General features: G+C 40.1%; 1 protein-coding gene across 5 annotated transcripts in view; it reads left to right on the top strand.

Moving 5' to 3' along the window:
• Positions 1 to 23,518, top strand: part of itfg1 (integrin alpha FG-GAP repeat containing 1) — a 578,524-nt gene that overhangs the window by 398,242 nt on the left and 156,764 nt on the right. For 3 of the 5 annotated variants that reach the window (XM_034185381.1, XM_034185366.1, XM_034185373.1), the window contains exons 13-15: positions 17,982 to 18,025; positions 19,680 to 19,681; positions 20,734 to 20,743. In XM_034185381.1, coding sequence (XP_034041272.1) covers positions 17,982 to 18,025; positions 19,680 to 19,681; positions 20,734 to 20,743 — 56 coding nt within the window. The remainder of the gene's footprint in view (positions 1 to 17,981; positions 18,026 to 19,679; positions 19,682 to 20,733; positions 20,744 to 23,518) is intronic. The other 2 variants (XM_034185393.1, XM_034185387.1) reach the window with 1 other exon arrangement.

Here is a 23,518-nt window from a genome sequence, read left to right as displayed (position 1 = left end):
TCATCCTCATTGGGGTCTCGACTTGACTGAACTTCGTCGTAAACGACTTGAGTGGGCAAATGCTCACATTCAATGGTGTCTGGCTGCTGATCTACTCTATGTGAAGATGTGTTGCACTGTGTGAGGTAAATGGTGGTCACACCAGATACTGACTGGTTTTGCCTTCAGGAGAAGTGCTCACTAACACAGATTTAGACTATATTTGAGAGAAATAGGTCTTTTGTGTATATAGAAAATGTTTTAGGGCTTTGAATTCAGCTCATGAAAAATGGGAGCAAAAACAAAAGTGTTGCATTTATATTTTTGTTCAGTGTACATATGGATGTGCGTGTGTGTTGCAGCCCTGCAGTCAGCAGAATTAGCCTGAGGAGAATGAAAAGCAGTGTGCATGTAAAAACAAATAGTGGTCAGCTGTCAGCTTGTGGTGTTTGTGCATCAGTGTGCTCCATGCGTCTGTTCAAACTAGATTTATAGCCCTAGCATTGACATGGCATGTAAACGTTTCCCCGTCAAGGTCTGTTCATTTCATTTCGTAATCTGTGTCTGTTGAGATCATCTGACTTGACTGCGCATTACTGCCTTACTTTGTTTCCTCATGGTTTCCATAGCACCTTGTAGTGCAAATACAGAGGCAATTACCGGTAAGCCTGCAAGCTGGAGAACAGCAGCATTTCTGTGCTTCTGTCCTCCAGACCGATGGGAGCCTGTGAAGACTCTGCATATTTGTAGCAGCTATTTTGCTGTGACTTTGGGGGACACGCATTTTTAAATCAATTTAAAACAGATATATCCCCCAAAAAATGGTGCTGACAGTCTAATTGCAGAACCCAGTGTTACATAAACCTTGACAGTGACACTTTAGAAAATACATACAAGTACAATGCGTTTATTGGCACAGTTACCAACATTAATTTTCTATGAAATGTGTATTCTTTTCGTGATTGAAGAACATGCAATTAAAATAAATAGTGGTTTGCCATATTTGGAACAGCCACACAAAAAAGTTCAAATGAGCAGCTGTTGTCTACATATTTGGAATTTGATTTCAAGCTCCAGATTTACAGTTTGTGTTGATACATTCTGCAGTGTGCTTTATGGTAATGCCTTTAGTTAAAAGTATTGTTGTTTTCATGAAATGATAATCGTCGTGGGGAAGTATCCCATTTGACTGTAACATAGAGTAAGTGAGCCTGACTTTAAAAAGTCAAGTTAAAAAAAATTTTAAGTAAATACTTTCCAGTGAAGAATATGGGAACAAACGATGCCCAATCATTGACGTTGATAGGAGTCTGGAGGGGGGACAGGAGTTCACTCAGCCAATCTGTTTGCGGGTCTGTTGCAGATTTGAGGTGCTGCGTCTCTTGCTGTGGGCCATCTGTTGTTTCTGTTGCCATACTCAGAAAAGTGACAGGGCTGCACTTGGAAAGTGTCGTGTTCTGGACACAATCAAAAGCACAGTTTAGGCAGGATAGTGTCCCTTATACTGGTTCAGGTTTGAGATGCTTCTCTTTGCAGGTAAAGTACTTTTGAGGCCATGTCTAACCCTGTCAGCACCCCACAAGTGTCACTGCTAGTTGCAAATAGACTCAGTTGTCATCTTCATTTGTATTGAATCAATAGAGGCTTTGCACGTGACTTCATTGGTCACGTGCAGGGCGGTACCACCCACAGCTGCAGGTCAAGTTTAGCTGGTCACAATACACTTGGCTGTAAAAACAAGCCATCTCAACTCCTCTTTCCTCTGTTTTTTGCTATTTTTTTCTGTTTTTTTTTTTTCTGTATTACAGTTTTGATAGTTTTGATAAAAACTAGTTTTGATAAAAAGGTGACACTAAAACATTACTCCTTTTCATTAAGGTAGCCACTGGACCACAACAAAAAAAGAAAAAAGAGTGACCTGGATTTTTCTCCACAAACACAAAGCAGCAAACAGCATTCAGTAAAGTTAATGATGAATAATATCACAAAGGGTAGGGTTAGAAATACTGAAACGCACCACAAAAACATTACTCATTTTGTGAAGGAAGCCACGCATGACAGGACCACAAAAAAAGAGACTCTGCTCGGGTTTTTTTTTTCCACAATCACACAGCAGCATACACAGCATTCAATAAAGTTAATGATGTTTCTGTGTAGTCTCTCAGTTGTCCAGGTGGTTTCCATAGTAGAGAAGCTTGAATCTTCGACTTCGACAAGCAACCCAGGACAGTCGAAGATTCAAGCTTCTCTACTAAAGTTAATGATAATACAATAACATTATTATCACTTTTTACTGAGATACACAACACGTAACGCGTACATAAAAAGTTGGCTCACTTAACTTTTGTCGTGTCGGCTAGCTGGCGCGCGCTGCTCTCCAATTTAGCCAGTGCGTCCTCATCAAGCTGGCTGCTTTAGCTGCTGTTCACTGTCGTACTATCCATGAGAAAATCATCCGGAATATCCATATTGGGACCAAAACACACTTCTCACATTTTCATCTTTTCCTCTGCGGACAGTTTTTTTTCCTCCCCTCTGCAGACAGTTCTTGGGCTGCGCGCGCTATGACGTCATTTGTTTACGCACAGCGGGCGGGTATAGCCAGATACCGTCGACGTAAATCTACGATACCAGCCTAGCAACACCCCGGTAAAGTGATAATAATGAACAATATCATAAAGAGTAGGGTTAGAAATACTGAAATAAAAAAATACACATACCACAAAACCATTACTCATTTTCCTACGGAAGCCATGAGGGGACCACAAAAACAAGAGGGAGACTCCACTGGTTTGTTCTCCACAAACACACAGTGGTGTACAAAACATTCAGTAAAAACAATGGCGAACATTTTCACTAAATACTATTTATGTGTGTATATATATATATATATATACGAGGTCTGTCCATAAAGTATAGGTCCTTTTTATTTTTTTCAAAACTATATGGATTTCATTCATATGTTTTACGTCAGACATGCTTGAACCCTCGTGCGCATGCGTGAGTTTTTCCACGCCTGTCGGTGACGTCATTCGCCTGTGAGCACTCCTTGTGGGAGGAGTCGTCCAGCCCCTCGTCGGAATTCCTTTGTCTGAGAAGTTGCTGAGAGACTGGCGCTTTGTTTGATCAAAATTTTTTCTAAACCTGTGAGACACATCGAAGTGGACATGGTTCGAAAAATTAAGCTGGTTTTCAGTGAAAATTTTAACGGCTGATGAGAGATTTTGAGGTGACACTGTCGCTTTAAGGACTTCCCACGGTATGAGACGTCGCACAGCGCTCTCAGGCGGCGTCATCAGCCTGTTTCAAGCTGAAAACCTCCACATTTCAGGCTCTATTGATCCAGGACGTCGTGAGAGAACAGAGAAGTTTCAGAAGAAGTCGGTTTCAGCATTTTATCCGGATATTCCACTGTTAAAGGAGATTTTTTTAATGAAAGACGTGCGGACGGGTCCGCGCGTCGGCTCGCAGCCGCCGCGACGCTCCGCCACAGGAAAAACACCTCTGTTGGAAGCCTTAAAGACAAGTTGGAACATGTCCAGCTGTTAAACAATTTCTCATATACTCACTCCACTGAAAGCCATCAAAAGCCGCCTGGATTTTACAAATGGTTATCAACACGGAGGTGTTTTTCCTGTGCCGCCGCTCCGCGCCGGCTGCGTCCCGACGCGCGGACCCGTCCGCACGTCTTTCATTAAAAAAATCTCCTTTAACTGGAATATCCGGATAAAATGCTGAAACCGACTTCTTCTGAAACTTCTCTGTTCTCTCACGACGTCCTGGATCAATAGAGCCTGAAACGTGGAGGTTTTCAGCTTGAAACAGGCTGATGACGCCGCCTGAGAGCGCAGCGCGACGTCTCGCACCGTGGGAAGTCCTTAAAGCGACAGTGTCACCTCAAAATCTCTCATCAGCCGTTAAAATTTTCACTGAAAACCAGCTTAATTTTTCGAACCATGTCCACTTCGATGTGTCTCACAGGTTTAGAAAAAATTTTGATCAAACAAAGCGCCAGTCTCTCAGCAACTTCTCAGACAAAGGAATTCCGACGAGGGGCTGGACGACTCCTCCCACAAGGAGTGCTCACAGGCGAATGACGTCACCGACAGGCGTGGAAAAACTCACGCATGCGCACGAGGGTTCAAGCATGTCTGACGTAAAAACATATGAATGAAATCCATATAGTTTTTGAAAAAAATGAAAAAGGACCTATACTTTATGGACAGCCCTCGTATATATATGTGTGTGTGTGCGTGTGTGTATATGTTTGCAAGTCTACAGTCCTCAATTAACTTAATAGGTCCTGAGTGTACTTACACGGTGATAATATCACTCGAAGTCCACTAAGCTGCTGTGTACTAGCACCCAAAAACAGCAATTTTCTCCTTGTACCGCAGTAATTCAGCGCCAGAAAGACATCTGGTATGTTCAGCTACTCCACTATCAGGTTCAGAGATGATGAGTTTATCTCAAAGCTTGTCCAAAACTTTGCAGTATGTAAGGAGTTTCTCATGTAAATAATCCTGGAAGCCCTGCGCATGACCGGCAGCATGGCCAGGGAGAGTGGCCTGGAAGTGGCCAGGTCACATGTCTGCAAAGCCTCTATAACAAGTGCACATACACTCTATGGTCTTAAAATAAGGTGTGGCATGAAAAAGTATTGTACTTGTGAGTCTGAAAACCTGCTCTGAAATTCAGAGCAGTGTATTTCTGGTCTTTATGGGCCACAGTGTTCAGATGCATTTACATAGGCAAGTTCATGGTGCATGTACATTCTGCATGTACCCAAAACAAAGCTGAATTGTAAACAAAAAATAAAATAAGATGAAACACTCAACAAAATATAGAACTTCCCCTCAGGGAGCTTGGGTGGCTGCTCTGTATTTGTGCACTGTGACATGTTTTGCTTAGATCCATTAACTCGCTTGAAAACATCTCATGTAAATCTGCAGACTGAATAGCAGTTTGCCAGGTCCAACTGCACTCCAGCTTTAAATAAGGAATGACAGCAGGCAATCTGATTGGTTTATTTTTAATGTTTTGTCTAAAACATGCCCAAAACCTAAGAGACTAAATACAAACAGGGTTCTCACTAGCCTAGTTGAGCATAGGGGGCCCCTACGCTGTGATTTGGACAACTATGCTGTGATTTAACCAACATAGGGGTGCTTTTCTGTTCCCCCCCCACCCCCTTTTTAAAGGACATGGCACACGTTATTTAACATCCCAGTTAGCAACACAAAGTTGCTTTCAAAATGCAGGAAATAGTGTTTTAAAGGGTTCTAAATTTCAAAGTTTTCTGGGGGGGATGTCCCTGGACCCTCCTACAATACTCGCGCCTGCAACACTAGTCACGTGGCTGGACCCTGCTAAGTTCCCCCCTATGCTGTGAAAAAATCCTGGTGCGAACTCTGCAAAAACATTGTTCCATATACCTTACTTTGCATTCATATTACACACAGTGGCAGTGGATAAATCCCAAATGCACTTGTACAATGCACAGAGGGTCTAGCTTAAAAATCATTCTTATTTTATCTGATAAAACATACTAAAAACATGCATTTCCCACCCTCCCTATGACTTTTTTTGTTTTTGATAATTAATAAATTTGTAAAATAAAAAACTAGAAAGAACACATCTGATTGGTCAGAAGTTTTATGGTGTAAGTGTGTGGTTGACCAAGCTCTCAACTTAATGTATCCCTATTTAATTCTATGTGCAACAGAGGGAGAGTGTCCATAAGATGGACTGACAAAAGTTTCACAAATTTTAGGTGCGATCATCGTGACTGTCACACACAGCCTCTGTGTTTGGGTGCATTTGACTGGCTGCTTGTCTAAAAATAGAGTCTGACTCACTTACTTATAGATGTGGCAACTAACGTGATGGCTGCACCCAATTCCTCACTTGTCACACTAAGAATGCTTTCAAAACCAAAAAACTTGCTGAAAGATACTGCAGTTCCTATGTTACTTGATGACAGTAAGTGTGTAAACACGGGGTTGAGCTACAGCCGAATTCTCTTTCTTACCTGTTACGCCATTTCAGTTGGATTCGTCATGACAGCCTGAAGAAAACTTATCCACATAATGCGTCCTGATTGTGGACAAAGACATCTGAAAATAGTTCCTTATTGTGGCTGAAGAAATGTAGCATTTTAAAAGAAGTCCCTCTGTGTTCTCAGCCTTAACCAGAGAACGCCGGCGTTTTGTTTCACAAGAAAATTACGTTATTTTAAAAGTTGGTCACAGGCTGCACCTCAATCATTCATGTGATGTCAGCATTTATCACAGCCATCAGTCGACTCTTCCCGCAAGGAAAAAACATCGCGTCATCCACCAACACACAAAAAAAAGTAAAATTGTTCTGTTTCACGTTCGTGTAAGAAGTGAAAGTGGCTCAGAATGCAGCACCTCTAGTGGTGATTAAGTTTTTAGTGAATATGTTTTCCGCCTTTACTATTAATAGAAAATGTTCATTTTGAAAATAACTGTAAATATTAGTTTTATTATTTAATTATTAGAATGATACTTTTATACCAGAAAATTTACAAGAGGTCCCTTTTTAGACCATGCGGTATGAATTGTCAAAATAGGGCCCCTGGTGCCTTCTTCAAAATGAATTCTAGTACTCGCTGGGCCAGGTTGCAGCTGCATGAGAAAGGGTTGATATAAGAATAAGGCTCTCCAAAATCTTTGCCACAAAACTAGATAACACAACTGACAGACATGTGCAGCTTAAGAGAGGCTTGCACAATTTTACTGAGCTCTTCACTGAAATCAAGTATAAATAATTAATTAATCTTTATTATCCAGCCTTTGTTGGAACCATTTATTTTACTGTGTAATTCCTTTGCCTTGCATTTCTCCCTCAAGGATTCTCACTGTGGTTCTCTGTGGTGCTTTTTGTCCTTTCTGCCTCCCAGGTTTGTCCATCTCAGAATGACCTGACTTGGGAAATGTGTTCATACATTCTTCCTGTCTCAGTTGACACTACAAATTCACACCCTGCAGAGTCCACACAGTTCGGCACCAAATCGGGTTGCTGGAATGACTTGAATTGGGATTAGAAGGGTTTTGGAGATTGAGTCGATTCTGCGGAAAAGCAGCTTTTTTTCTTATCATCGCCCAAGCTCTTGCTGCTCTCCAGGCTGAAGGCCCACATACACAGACACACACATTCTAAATTCATCTTGTTTTTTTACTGTTGTCATGTAACCATAATTTTTTTATTTACCTCTACCAAGGGGGTGATATTTTCACTCACATGGATGTCATACAAGCAGGATTTGTCAAATAAATAAATAAATAAATAAATAAATCACACATTAATTAAAAATAAACCAATTTTCTTGAAACAGAAGTCAAAAGGTTTGGTGATTCCTGTATTGGTTGTCCTGTATGTTGGATCATATCTGTATAAAGACGCAGTCTTTTTAGTATGATGAAATAATGGTTCTGGTCTCGATGGTGAGCATTGAGCTGTGCAGAGAGCGAAAATCCATTTGGCGCTTGTCTTAGCACACACTTCTGTTTATGCAGTGGGAAACTTGTAGACACAGGATGCAAGGGTGTTTTATTTATGGCAGCTGGTGAAAAGATTTAGGGCCGACCTGTCAAGAGTACACAGCAGCAGACAGCAGACCCTCAAGCTCCCTGAGGTGAAGCCTGCAGCAAGGGGTGGTCTCATAGTTTTCCATGTTTACTCTGATTTCTTTTAATGGTGGTTTTAATGTCATCTTATATCTAAGCAGGTTGAGTTAGGTCAACTGGACATGTTTAGTGCCTTGAAGATGTTTTTGTCTCCATACAGAAAACTTTGTCAGTTCAAAGCAAAATATGATGATCTGAGGAGCTGTGACAGACCAGTTTGCACTGTTTACTGGGCCCCGTAGTCTTGTTTGAGTGTGGGCAATAAATGGGTTAAAGAGCATATGATGCAAAAATTGTACTTCCAGGGACAGCCTCATTATCATTATTCACATTAAATCTCGCTAAAACTTACTGACACAACCTCTTCCATTTGTCATGTCTTCCCTTCTCCACTGGGAACTGAAAAAAAACTGCAGTTTTCGCGAGTGCTTCTGTGATTGCAGCAAAAAACAAAACAATACACCGTCTTTCCGTGTGAAGTGATGCTGTGTTTGTGTTGCACACTAGCAGGCTGTCCCCGGAAGTGGTCAAATCCCACGATATCACACAGGGGTTCAAACGAGACTGCGCTGCCCCATTGCACCAGTTTATTATCTTCAATGTCTTTAGCCTAACAGTCGTCCTCATTGCAAAATGTTTTCTTAAAAAAAAAGTTAGTTTTCACAAAGTATTTTCCCAAAAATGTGTCTTGAACAAAGGGGATTGTCTTATTTATAAACAGCGCCTTCTGATATTCAGGCAGATTTGGTCATCTGCTGTTAAATAAAGCATCATTATGTTTCTGTTTCACATTCACTGCCCTTTCTCACACATATGGGCCAGTTTTGCTGACTGAAATGCCTAATTATTCAGAACCCACAACAAAAGCACACACATGTACACATTATTTGACACGGTGCTCACCATCACAAAGACGGAAGCAGACACACACATGCTGAATGCACAGAACAGTTCATCTTCCACCTGATCGGTTTAGTCCTGGTAGAGGGGGGAAAAGCTGCCATCAGTCTTAATATTTCACAGGAAAATAGGCTACACCATTCCCACAGAGGCTGCATGGGGGGAGAGAGAGGGAGATAGAATATGTTCCACCCAGGATGTGTGAGAGCTTCTCCAGCGATGTTGTTTTGGCTATGGAGGAGCTGTTATGGTCTTGTTATATGTCGACCAGGGATTGAAGTATGGAGAGCAAATTGGCCACACAGAAAAAACAGCAGATTTGAGCTTCCTCTCGCTCTCTGTCTCTGTCATAAGTGTAGTCACAACCTTCACTGCGTGCACGCACTGGAATGTACACCCTGTCAAATTTCCTGGAGCAGTGTTGTGCCCATTGAGTTGTGAAGGACTTAAGCTTGCATTCAGTATGTGCTGCTTCTCTTTTTGTCTTTGTACGTAAATCCATTTCTTCCTATGGATCATTAAAGTCGTGAAATGAAACTGCGTTCTGTCCTTACACTGATTAAACTGACTAATTTTTTCATTCCCATTCATATATTCATCATTTTGAGTGGGTGTGTAACAACTCCATGTAAAATTCAAAAGCTTTCTTGTTACTTGTTTGTTTTTATTGTTTTGTGACCAGGAATATTCAAATAATTATTGTTGATTAACATTTATTTAAAATGTTGTGTCTGACTTGTAGTAGGTGCACTTACATTTTGGGTGTAGATCAAAAAAATTGTAATTAATATTATGTTTGTGCCAAAAGGCATTTTAGAGCTTTATTAACTCCACTGAGGAGGAAATGTTTTCACATTTACCAGGATTACGCAGTAACTACTGGACATTTTTACTTGAATATTGGTGGACAGGGTTAGAGAATAATTTTTTGAGCCTACTGGTCAGGACCTGTAGTACCAATTTTGTTATTGGTCCTCCTGATCCAAGGTAGTGGCCCGAGGTATTTGGAATCTGAGAGCCTCCGACAGTGAACCGGCGAGCCTCAGCATAGCATTAATCATCACATCATGTGTATGCATTCAATCAATAATGTATTTGTAAATCTATCATGATAGAACATTTGTTTCAACACTGAATTTGTTAATTCAGTGTTGAATGTATGTAAAATTCTAAACATTTACTTACATGATCCTCTGCTTTTCTGTGAATGTACTGTGCACCTTATACTTTAAACATCGCTTTTACTCTTATCTATTCTTGCTGTGTAAGCTCTAATTAATAATTAATATCTATTGCCTCTCAGAGTATGAACAAAGTTTTATGATTGTTGAAGAAAATCATGTTAAAGTTTCACATCACATTCAGATTTTGTAGCAAAATACAACAGTTGATCTCAGTTAACTTTTTATTTTGATTGACCAATCAAATCACTTATAATTGAAACACCACAGCACACATTAAACACACTACTAATACTTGACTGTAATTTCTTGGACATCAGAATGAGATCAAAGATTTAGAAAAAAAACAAAGGAAATTCAAAAGTCTGTTCAGACTCATTGTCTGTGCTTGGAAAAGTATGTAATGGATTACAATCATGTCGATGTCGATGTGAGTGACAGTTTAAAAGTTCTCCAGCACGTCTTTGTGCAGTTATGCTTTTTCTTGATTAATTTGTCACTCAATGAGGTTTCTACAATCAACATCTCCAAACCAATGGTAAGGTGTTACTTTCCTCCATGAATTGCGGGTCTTTTCCCGATTCCGTGTTGTAAAGTTGGTCATATTTGCAGACTTTTCTGCCATATGTTTGATCCATGATTGAAATTAAATCAGCTTCTCGAAAATGAATACATAGACCATCGCGACTAAAATCGGGTGTTTACGTTATGAGACATTTCAAAATAATCTTTAATTTGATGTCGATCCCTGTGAGGATCCAGATTTTATTTTTTCAAAATATATACTAAGGGGCTGCAGGACTATGGGGTGCCAGACCTGCTGCAATGTGCCATCTGGTCTCTATATGACCAATGTAGAAACTGTGTCAGCTTTCTCTGCATTACATCTGATCTGTTCCCAGTGGGTGTTGGTCTTTGCCAGGGCTGCCCCTTGTCACCAGTCCTGTTGGTGATGTTCACAGATGGGATTTCAAGGCACAGTTGGGGGCCGCAGTTTGGTAACCTCAGACTTGCATCTCTCTGCTTTTAACAGATGATGTGGTTCTGTTGGCTTCATCAGGCAATGACCTCAGATGTGCACTGAGATCAAAATCCAAACATCAGACCATAGTCTTTTGTCACAAAAAAGGGTGGGTTGTCCTTTCTGGGTCAGGGGAGAGTAATTGGCCCAAGTGGAGGAGTTTAAGTATCTCGGGGTCTTGTTCACGAGTCGGGGTAAGTTGGAGCATAAGACTTATAGATGGATTGGGGTGGCCTCTGATGTTTTACGTACACTGTACCGGACCGTCATGGTGAAGCAGGAGCTGAGCCAACGGCGAATAGATACCGGGGAAGATCCAGGACATGCTGGAGGGATTATATTTCTCAGATGACTTGGGAATGCCTTGGGATCCCCCAGGAAGAGTTGGTGGACTTGGCCGAGGATAGGAAAGTGTGGAATGAGCTGCTCAGTCTGGTGCCACTACAACTCGGATCTGGATTGTATCATCAAAGTTTAATCTTTTTGTTCTGTTCATTCCATCAGAAATAAATGTTTGTATGTTCAGAGAATATGTGAAAAAATAAAGTTGCAGGTTTCCAGCCCAATTTGTTAATTTACATTCACCCAGGATACGTAAGGGAGCAACGTTTAGATCAGTAATCTCATTATTCCATGGGACGTAGAGCATGAGGAAACTCCTATAGGTTTCTTCTACCTCAGCCTTCTCTTCATGAAACCTGTTTTTAAAATATATGCGTAAGTGTTGGCAGGAGCATGTGCTCTGTGAGCACTTCTCGTCAGTGTATATGTTCCAGTATAGTTGGGCCTTGTACCATATTAGGGGGTTCACATGTGACAGCGTTGACAAAGTCAAACTGCCATTGATCATTTCATTGGGGGGCAGATATAATTTGGGTTTATTACTCAAGTGACAGTGGCCTGAATGGCCACCAAGATCCAGCATTTGGCAACAAGACTTCATAAAATCCATGCAAGCAAATGTGCCTGTCTAAACAAGCCCCAACATCTGCCAACATTCTCATTTATCTAAAAGAATAAATGCAAACTTTTTTTTGTTAAAAGTTGGCCCAAAATAGGAGGTTCACGAGTCCTTGCCAGTATTTGTCAGAATCCAAAATGAAATTCAAATGTAACTGAATTCTGATATTTTCTTTTCTTGACAAAACATAGGATGCCACATGTGGTGCTCCTCTTGTAATATGTACCTGACTGTACAGCACCTTGTCTCGCTAAGCTGTCAGTCAGGTTCTGACATATATTGAAGCTATCTCAGATTGCTTTTTCATCTCTTTTTCATGTTCTGAGGTGTTACTTGTGAGCTGAGGTACATTTTCTTGTTGGAGTCTGTTGTTTTGGTCCAGTCAATCACAATCCATTTTCAATGAAAAGTAACTCAGCAGCTACTGATGTGTCACAAGTTCAATGATTACTTGTGTCCTCATTCTGGAAAAATATCACTCCTAACCACAGGACTGCATTACATGCACTCATCCAATCTTGTTGATGTATTTACCGTTTATACAGTGAATCTGGAAAATATTCACAGCGGTTCACTTTTTCCACATTTTATTTTCCAGCCTTATTCCAAAATGGAGTAAATTCATTTTCCCCCTCAAAATTCTACTCACAACACCCCATAATGACAACAAGAAAAAAAGTTTGTTTTGAATTTTTTGCAAATTTATAAAAAAAATAAATAAGAAATCACGTGTACATAAGTATTCACACCCTTTGCTCAATACTTTGTTGATGCACCTTTGGCAACAATTACAGCCTCAAGTCTTCTTGAATATGATGCGACAAGCTTGGTGCACCTATCTTTGGGCAGTTTTGCCCATTTCTCTTTGTAGCACCTCTCAAGTTCCATCAGGTTGGATGGGGCGCGTCGGTGCACAGCCATTTTCAGATCTCTCCAGAGATGTTCAATCAGATTCAGGTCTGGGCTCTTGCTGGACCTCTCAAGGACATTCACAGAGTTTCCCTGAAGTGACTCCTTTGATATCATCCACCTGCCTGAAGAGCTGAACTAATTACAATCAGCTGGGTTATTGGGAAGATGGAACAAATATGTGGCTGGACTTTTACTTTCTGAAGCTGGATTTGACACCTCTGGTAGGGATGAACCGATACCACTTTTTTACAGACTGAGTACAAGTACATACTTTTTGGTACTCGTCAATAGAGAGTACTGATACGAATACTTAATGATAGTTTTATGACATTGAAAATATGTTTTATTTTGTTTTGACTGTAACTGCTACCAGTATCATTAGATTTGTTTGTATTTACAAACATTTCACTTAAATCATGTAACATCACTTTTTGACTACAACAAATTGTCCTTTAACATTAATTGTGTGTTTCCTACCAAACATGGCACTGTCAGACATCTAACTGAACTCAAATCAAATCAGTTTTATTTATATAGTGCCAAATCACAACAAACAGTTGCCCCAAGGCGCTTTATATTGTAAGGCAAAAGCCATACAATAATTACAGAAAAAACCCAACGGTCAAAACAACCCCCTATGAGCAAGCACTTGGCGACAGTGGGAAGGAAAAACTCCCTTTTAACAGGAAGAAACCTCCAGCAGAACCAGGCTCAGGGAGGGGCAGTCTTCTGCTGGGACTGGTTGGGGCTGAGGGGAGAGAATCAGGAAAAAGACATGCTGTGGAAGAGAGCAGAGATCAATCACTAATGATTAAATGCAGAGTGGTGCATACAGAGCAAAAAGAGGTGAATAAAAAGAAACACTCAGTGCATCATGGGAACCCCCCCAGCAGTCTAAGTCTATAGCAGCATAACTAAGGGATGGTTCAGGGTCACCTGATCCAACCCTAACTATAAGCTTTAGCAAAAAGGAAAGTTTTAAGCTTAATCTTAAAAGTAGAGAGGGTGTCTGTCTCCCTAATCCGAATGGGAGCTGGTTCCACAGGAGAGGAGCCTGAAAGCTGAAGGCTCTGCCTCCCATTCTACTCTTACAAACCCTAGGAACTACAAGTAAGCCTGCAGTCTGAGAGCGAAGCGCTCTATTGGGGTGATATGGTACTATGAGGTCCCTAAGATAAGATGGGACCTGATTATTTAAAACCTTATAAGTAAGAAGAAGAATTTTAAATTCTATTCTGGAATTAACAGGAAGCCAATGAAGATAGGCCAATATGGGTGAAATATGCTCTCTCCTTCTAGTCCCTGTCAGCACTCTAGCTGCAGCATTTTGAATTAACTGAAGGCTTTTCAGGGAACTTTTAGGACAACCTGATAATAATGAATTACAATAGTCCAGCCTAGAGGAAATAAATGCATGAATTAGTTTTTCAGCATCACTCTGAGACAAGACCTTTCTAATTTTAGAGATATTGCGCAAATGCAAAAAAGCAGTCCTACATATTTGCTTAATATGTGCATTGAATGACATATCCTGATCAAAAATGACTCCAGGATTTCTCACAGTATTACTAGAGGTCAGGGTAATGCCATCCAGAGTAAGGATCTGGTTAGACACCATGTTTCTAAGATTTGTGGGGCCAAGTTATCTGAATTTAAAAGCAGGAAATTAGAGGTCATCCATGTCTTTATGTCTGAAAGACATTCCTGCAGTTTAACTAATTGGTGTGTGTCCTCTGGCTTCATGGATAGATAAAGCTGGGTATCATCTGTGTAACAATGAAAATTTAAGGAATGCTTTCTAATAATACTGCCTAAGGGGTTTGGAGGAAGTGACTAATGAAAGTAACTCAGACAGAACAATCGGAGAGAAAGAGTCTTACCAAATACTAGCATTACTGAAAGCAGTCGAACATAAAGATATGTCTTTGGGATATCATCAATGACTGTGGAAATTTACATGTTCTCTTCAGGCAGTCATCTTTATAAATCTCATTGGAACGGCACCAAACAAAAGTTCCAGCATCATCACCTTGCCCAATGCAGATTTGAGATTCATCACTGAATATGACTTTCATCCAGTCATCCACAGTCCACGATTGCTTTTCCTTAGCCCATTGTAACCTTGTTTTTTTCTGTTTAGGTGTTAATGATGGCTTTCGTTTAGCTTTTCTCTATGCAAATCCCATTTCCTTTAGGCAGTTTCTTACAGTTCGGTCACAGACTTTGACTCCAGTTTCCTCCAATTCGTTCCTCATTTGTTTTGTTGTGCATTTTCGATTTTTGAGACATATTGCTTTAAGTTTTCTGTCTTGACGCTTTGATGTCTTCCTTGGTCTACCAGTATGTTTGCCTTTAACAACCTTCCCATGTTGTTTGTATTTGGTCCAGAGTTTAGACACAGCTGACTGTGAACAACCAACATCTTTTGCAACATTGCGTGATGATTTACCCTCTTTTAAGAGTTTGATAATCCTCTCCTTTGTTTCAATTGACATCTCTCGTGTTGGAGCCATGATTCATGTCAGTCCACTTGGTGCAACAGCTCTCCAAGGTGTGATCACTCCTTTTTAGATGCAGACTAACGAGCAGATCTGATTTGATGCAGGTGTTAGTTTTGGGGATGAAAATTTACAGGGTGATTCCATAATTTATTCCTCAGAATTGAGTGAGTCCATATTTTTTTCCCTCTGCTTGGTCTAAAAAAGTAACCGTTACTGACTGCCACAATTTTTTTTTCTTGATTTCTTATAGTGTTTCTTAAAGCCAGAAAGTTGCCATTTGAAATGACTTTAGTTTTGTGTCATGTCTGTGATCTGCTTTTTTTTTTCAAAATTAAACAACTGAATGAACATCCTCTGAAGCCGGTGATTCCATAATTATTACCAGGGGTTGTACATATATATATATATATAGAGAGAGAGAGAGAGAGAGAGAGAGAGAGAGAGAGAGAGAGAGAGAGAGAGAGAGAGAGAGAGAGAGAGAGAGGTGGATATAGATGTGTGGTGTACATTTTCATTCATCTTCAAATGCTTAGCCAGGAGATCATGTCACAGGCATGTGTGCGTGTGTGTGTGTGTGGTTTTGATGTTACATATCGCTTGTAACGAATTTGTCAGGTTCTTTCATTTCCAGAGCCTAGATCTGAACTCCACCAAGGTCACTGCTGTTTGTTTCAGCTTTCTATAACGTTTTTTTTTTTTTTTACTTGAAAGCCAATAATGAACATGAGTGCGTATTGCAAACTGTTGGCTTTAATTTGATTGTAATTAATTCCACGTGTAGTCAAAGGTGTCACAATTAGAGCACTTTATGTATTCCACCCTCAGGGTTTCATGTACCTGAAAGCATTTTTCCTCATTAATGTAAAACAACCCTTTTCAACCCGATAATGAATTTAAAAAAAGGTCTTCATGAAATACTTATAGGCTTTGCTTTTGTTACTTGCTTGATTTCTGGTGCTATGTTATTATGTCTGTGATAATTAGTTGCAAAGCTTCGTGCTGCCACTGTCACTGTCTAAATAGTTCAGCTCGGAGCAATGTGAAGTTGTATTTGAGTTTTGCTTTATTTTGTGTAGGGCTTTGTTAAGCCCTTATTGAGCGGTGGGCTTTAGCATGACTCCATTAAGCAAATCAGGGCAACGTAGGCCCAGGGCTCCATTAGTATGCTAATAAGCTCACTTCACTAATGACTGATTAGCAATTCTGCTGATTTTGTCCTCACTGTGCTTGTACATACAAATAACTGTAATTCTCCTTTAGCAGCATAATAGTTTGCATATTTATTTTTTTTTATGTTACACAATGTCTGCAATTTATTTCTAACTGTCACTCTTTCAGCTTAGTATCTTGTCACCTGGATCACAGAAGAAGTGATTAAGTGGTTTTGGTCATATAATGTGAACGTGACAAACAGTCAAGCGTTGATAAATGAGGTTTAATTGTTTTGACTGCCAGCCATGACTGACCTAATTTCTGTTATTGTCTCAGTAAAATTTGTTTCTCTATTGAAAAATAATTTGCCCAGTTTAGGGTCCACTAACTCTGTCACAGTTGTTGTTTTTTAATACCTCCCACAAATAAAAGGTTGGGGGCAGCGATATAGGAATCACCCTGACTGCCCTCTGTTGTCTTCAGCTGATTCAGTCACTTGTTTCTATTTTCATGGTGGCTGTTAAAAGAAGTCAGTCAAAGTCAAGTGAATCTAGCACATTGCCTGTTGGCGAGATCTCGTCATGTTCTCAACCTGTGTCTTACCACAGTCACTGGGTCCATTTCCGGTCTCTGAGATAGCTGGGAGCCTATGGCCATTGGGAAGGTTGGGTTTAATTCGACAATCGACAAGCGCACTTCATAATCATACATGGAAGTGCAACAAGAAGATGAACTTGTCGATGATGTGAAGATACTGACAAAACAGTATATTTTCTTTTCATTACACTATGTAACACAATTTTTGTTCCTGGCTTCTAAGTGTTATATTTCAACTGCTTATGTCTAAAGTCTATGGAAAAATGACTACATTCAGCACAAACTTGGATTTTATTTTTTTTTAACATTCTAGAAAGTTCTAAAGGTTTCTTGAAATTTCTAGATAATTCTGGAAACTTCTAGAAAATTCTGGACATTTCTAGCAGTTATAGAATATTCTAGAAGACTACTCAGTAGTAGTGAAGGTGAATCGAGAATATTCTTGAAAACAGACAAATTTCAAAATATCATTGTCCTGATCACAGAAGCAAAGTTTCTGTGGAATAACAGCTATTTTGTATTTATTTAAGGAATAACAGGTTAGGAAAACACACTGTGTACCCAGGAATAAAACAAAAATAAAAATTTGTTACATAGTGTTATCTTTCAGTAATGAAAAGAAGATACAAGGTTAAAAAAAAATCAGTATATGCAAGACCAAGAATGTAAAAGCAATGCTGGAGTTTCATTTAGATGCTCATAGCCTGCTACCCATCGACATAATAGGTTGTGTTCATCGCTGATTCTGCACAGTGGTACTATTTTCATTGACAAAATGAGACCAAGAAAAGACTTGTATTTCCAAGACGTGTCTGTCCATAAATCTTATGAATGTCTTGTGGACGGGTTGGGAGAGTTCGATTTTAAACGTCACGTAAACTTCACCGCATAAAAATGTTCATGACTGGAAATAATTCTGGTCTGATGTCTTATTGGACTTTTTTAACACAACATATTCGTCAATTACATGCATGTACAATCCAGGTATTTCATCACAAAATATTTATTACCTAAGGTACAGCTAACTCATCAAAGGTATCATTTCATGAATTTGCTTACACATCTCAAGGGGTTTCAGATATACAACACATCCTGAATAACATGTGGTACTTTTGTCTTCCTCAGTGCTCAGTGGCCTGTGCTTCAACGACTGCCCAGAAGGAGTCAAGGTAAGAAATGTGTGATTATCTGTTTGGTTTTTTTTCTGCTTCCCTGGTATAAAAGTATTGTGTTCCTGATCACTGTCAGCACAAAGTTATGGTTATTAGTCCAGCTGTTATAATTGGACTGCACTTTGATAGCGCACTTTCCTGTCTAATGCAAATGATCATATCACTTTACACTGATACTTCACATTCACAAATACACACACACACACACACATGGATGTCAGGGCACTGCCATGTAAGCCGCTAGCTGTACATTGGGTGCAACTTGGGTATTAATGTCTTTACTCAAAGACATGAGTGAGCTTCCTGTCCACCAGGGATGCACTTCAAGGATCCCCTGGTTTTGAACACGCCACATTCAGACCATCACCTCCCCAAAACAACAGACACACTTCCAGCATGCACTGAAACCAAGTGCACTAAGCACTTGGCCACCACCCCTGTACATGTCTACAACACAACAAAGAGACTTAATCCAGCGCCTTTCCACCTCGTGACCTGGTGTGAACTCAACTCTTGTGCCGATTAAATAATAGAAAGGAGTTTGCCATGCAACTAAAAACGTTTGCACCACGTTATCAACAGGGCACTGTAGACTGTTACGCACAAAAATTTCAAATAAAAAATTTATTTAGAAGCCCATTTTGGAACACATTTAATGAGCTTTAATTAGGCTGTGCAGTCTTGTTTGAGGGTGGGTGCTAAAGGGTTAAAATATGACGCATATGATGCAATAATCCTACATCCGACCACAGCCCTCACATGTCCCCATCAGAAATATGGCACTTTCTTTGAGTTTTTGGGCAAATTACACAGCAAACAAAATGAAAATACAAAGAAAAAGTGACGATGCGTTGGAAAGTGGACATGTGTTGTCGTTTATGACCCTGAGCTCAAACAATAGTGGTTGTGCAGGCAAGAGAACGCAGAGGCTAAAACTTACCGACTCGGCCTCTCCCATTTGCTGTGCCTTCCCTTCTCCACTGGGAACTGAATTAAACTGCACTTTTCACTTCGGTGATTGCAGCGAAAAACAAAACAGTACACCATCTTTCAGTGTGAAGTGATGCTGTGTTTGTGTTGCGCAATGGCAGGCTGTCCCCAGAAGTGGCCAAATCCTGCGATATCATGCAGGAGTTCAAACAAGACTGTGCTGCCCCATTGTCATACACACACACACACACACACTAATAGTAGTGCTATGTGACTAAAAAGATTAATCCAGGTTTTGAGTATATTTCTTGTTGTTACATGGGAAACAAGGTACCAGTAGATTCAGTAGATTCTCACAAATCCAACAAGACCAAGCATTCATGATATGCACACTCTTAAGGCTATGAAATTGGGCTATTAGTAAAAAAAAAAGTAGAAAAGGGGGTGTTCACAATAACAGTAGTGTGGCATTCAGTCAGTGAGTTCGTCAAGTTTGTGGAACAAACAGGTGTGAATCAGGTGTCCCCTATTTAAGGATGAAGCCAGCACTTGTTGAACATGCTTTTCTCTTTGATAGCCTGAGGAAAATGGGACGTCTAAGACATTATTCAGAAGAACAGCGTAGTTTGATTAAAAAGTTGATTGGAGAGGGGTGCAAAAAATTATAGGCTGTTCATCTACAATGATCTCCAATGCTTTAAAATGGACAAAAAAACCAGAGACGTGTGGAAGAAAATGGAAAACAACCATCAAAATGGATAGAAGAATAACCAGAATGGCAAAGGCTCACCCATTGATCAGCTCCAGGATGATCAAAGACAGTCTGGAGTTACCTGTAAGCGCTGTGACAGTTAGAAGATGCCTGTGTGAAGCTAATTTATTTGCAAGAATCCCCAGCAAAGTCCCTCTGTTAAATAAAAGACATGTGCAGAAGAGGTTACAATTTGCCAAAGAACACATCAACTGGCCTAAAGAGAAATGGAGTAATATTTTGTGGACTGATGAGAGTAAAATTGTTCTTTTTTGGTCCAAGGGCCGCAGACAGTTTGTAAGACGACCCCCAAACTCTGAATTCAAGCCACAGTTCACAGTGAAGACAGTGAAGCATGGTGGTGCAAACATCATGATATGGGCATGTTTCTCCTACTATGGTGTTGGGCCTATATATCGCATACCAGGTATCATGGATCAGTTTGGATATGTCAGAATACTTGAAGAGGTCATGTTGCCTTATGCTGAAGAGGACATGCCCTTGAAATGGGTGTTTCAACAAGAAAATGACCCCAAGCACACTAGTAAATGAGCAAAATCTTGGTTCCAAACCAACAAAATTAATGCCTCGCAGATGTGAAGAAATCATGAAAAACTGTGGATATACAACTAAATAGTAGTTTAGTGATTCACAGGATTGCTAAAAAAGCAGTTTGAACATAATAGTTTTGAGTTTGTAGCGTCAACAGCAGATGCTACTATTATTGTGAACACCCCCTTTTCTACTTTTTTTTTTACTAATAGCCCAGTTTCTTAGCCTTAAGAGTGTGCATATCATGAATGCTTGGTCTTGTTGGATTTGTGAGAATCTACTGAATCTACTGGTACCTTGTTTCCCATGTAACATTAAGAAATATACTCAAAACCTGGATTAATCTTTATAGTCACATAGCACTACTATTATTCTGAACACTACTGTGTGTGTGTGTATATATATGAATGGGAAGCAGAGCCTTCAGCTTTCAGGCTCCTGTCCTGTGGAACCAGCTCCCAATTCGGATCAGGGAGACAGACACCCTCTCTACTTTTAAGATTAGGCTTAAAACTTTCCTTTTTGCTAAAGCTTATAGTTAGGGCTGGATCAGGTGACCCTGAACCATCCCTTAGTTATGCTGCTATAGACTTAGACTGCTGGGGGGTTCCCATGATGCACTGAGTGTTTCTTTCTCTTTTTGCTCTGTATGCACCACTCTGCATTTAATCATTAGTGATTGATCTCTGCTCCCCTCCACAGCATGTCTTTTTCCTGGTTCTCTCCCTCAGCCCCAACCATTCCCAGCAGAAGACTGCCCCTCCCTGAGCCTGGTTCTGCTGGAGGTTTCTTCCTGTTAAAAGGGAGTTTTTCCTTCCCACTGTTGCCAAGTGCTTGCTCACAGGGGGTCGTTTTGACCGTTGGGGTTTTTACGTGGTTGTTGTATGGCCTTGCCTTACAATATAAAGCGCCTTGGAGCAACAGTTTGTTGTGATTTGGCGCTATATAAATAAAATTGATTGATTGATATATACATATATATATATATATATATATATATATATATAGTGCTTCCACAAAATATTCACAGTACTTCACTTTTTCACATTTTGTTGTTATTCCAAAATGATTAAATTAATTTTTTTCCATAAAGTTCTTCACACAATACCCCATAATCACAATGTGAAAAAAGTTTTTTTTTTTTTTTTTTTTTTAGATTTTAGTAAATGTATTAAAAATTAAAAAAAAATGGCAAATCACATGTACATAAGTATTCACATCCTTGGCATGTTTCCACTGATCATCGTTGAGATGTTTTTACAGTCCACCTGGGGTAAATTCAGTTGATTGAATGTTATTTAGGGGAATGTTATTTACTTAAGGGAGGTGATGGTCTACTGGTTAAGGGGTTGGGCTTGAGACCAGAAGATCCTCGGTTCAAATCCCAGCCTGACCGGAAAATCGTTAAGGGCCCTTGGGCAAGGGCCTTAATCCCCTAGTTGCTCCTGGTGTGTAGTGAGCACCTTGTATGACAGCACCCTGACATCGGGGTGAATGTGAGGCATTATTTGTAAAGCGCTTTGAGGGTGTGATGCAGATGGAAAAGCGCTATATAAATGCAGTCCATTTATTTGGAAAGGTACACACCTGTCTACATATAAGGTCTCACAGCTGACAGTGCATGTCAGAGCCTGAAGTCAAAGGAATTGTCTGGATTGTCAGGATCTGCGGAAGGGTACAAAAACATTTCTGCTGCTTTGAAGGTCTCAATGAGCACATTGGCCTCCATAATCTGTAAATGGAAAAAGTTCAGATCCAGCAGGACTCTTCTGAGAGCTGGTCGCCTATCTAAACTAAGTGATTGGGGGAGAAGGACCTAAGTCAGAGAGGTGACCAAGAACCTGATGGTCACTCTGTTAGAGCTCCAGCATTCCTTTGTGGAGCGAGGAGAACCTTCCAGAAGGATCTCTGCAGCAGTCCACCAATCAGGCCTGTATGGCAGAGTGACCAGACAGAAGCCACTGCTTAGTAACAGGCACATGGCAGCATGCATAGAGTTTACCAAAATTCAGCAGGACGGTGACCCTAAGCACACAGCCAAGATATCAAAGGAGTGGCTTCAGGACAACTCTGTGAATGTCCTTGAGTGGCCCAGGTAGAGCCCAGACCTGAATCCGATTGAACATCTCTGGAGAGATCTGAAAATGGCTGTGCAACGATGCTCCCATCCAACCTGATGGAGCTTGAGAGGTGCTGCAAAGAGGAATGGACAAAACTGTCCAAAGATAGGTGCACCAAGCTTGTGGCATCTTATTCAAGAAGTCTTGAGGCTGTAATTGCTGCCAAAGATGCATCAAAAAAGTATTCCTTAGTGATTTCTTAGATTTTTATTTTTAATACATTTGTAAAAATGAAAAAAAAAAACTTTTTGTGTTGTGATTATGGGGTGCTGTCAGTAGACGTTTGATGGAAAAATGAATTTACTCGACTGATCGTTGAGAAAACCACTGAGAAAGGACAAGGGGTAGGATGAATAAGCATATGCTTCTTCCTACTCTTCTTCCTGCTTCCTTTCCGATGCTTTATGTTGACATTGTTCTTGTTGTTTTGCCTTTTTTTAAATTTGTGATTTGTTGCTTGTCTGTGTTTGTTTCTTTTTCTATATTGTTTTGATTTTCATGTCTGAAATAAAACCTTCAATCAATCAGTGTGCAGCATGTGTTTTGATGCTGCTTTGTTGATGAGGACAAATATGCATTATTAAAAATCAGTAATATCTCAAGAACATCATAAACTTTAGCAACCACAAATACAAGGCTATCTACAAATGCAGAATGCAGTTTTGGGACTTCAGTTTCAGTTAAAGGCTGAAGGTGGCCTTGCTGAAGCGCCAGGTTTTGTGGAGAATATTAGTAAATGCTGCCCCATCTTATGGCACCATCACACACACACCAGAAACCTTGAATAGCTCATCAAAATCCACAATGAGAGCAAAATATAAGCTTGAAATGATTATTAAAAAATACACTAGGACACTGCAGCTGAACAGATTGATGCTGTCAACATGTCCTTCAGCAAGAAGATGCAACAAAGTATTATTTACCAGTGACAAGGTTCAAAAGGAAAAAGGACATGAATAAAGGGAACACAGGCAGAACAAGCACAGTGACAGAAACAGATGAAAAACAATGACAGTTAGTGCAGAGCTGAGGAGGATCAGCGGCTTAGTGACAGTTTGGTAGTCAGAGCTGCATCCGTAACATGACTTGCATTAAAGTCTGTCACTGTCTCCATTAAGACAAGGTGAAGTGGAAGAC

The sequence above is a fragment of the Thalassophryne amazonica genome, chromosome 2, assembly GCF_902500255.1.
Source record: "Thalassophryne amazonica chromosome 2, fThaAma1.1, whole genome shotgun sequence".
Classification (NCBI taxonomy): Eukaryota; Metazoa; Chordata; class Actinopteri; order Batrachoidiformes; family Batrachoididae; genus Thalassophryne; species Thalassophryne amazonica.
The sequence above is the reverse complement of the archived record's forward strand: the minus strand, read 5'-3'. Positions and strand labels throughout refer to the sequence as shown.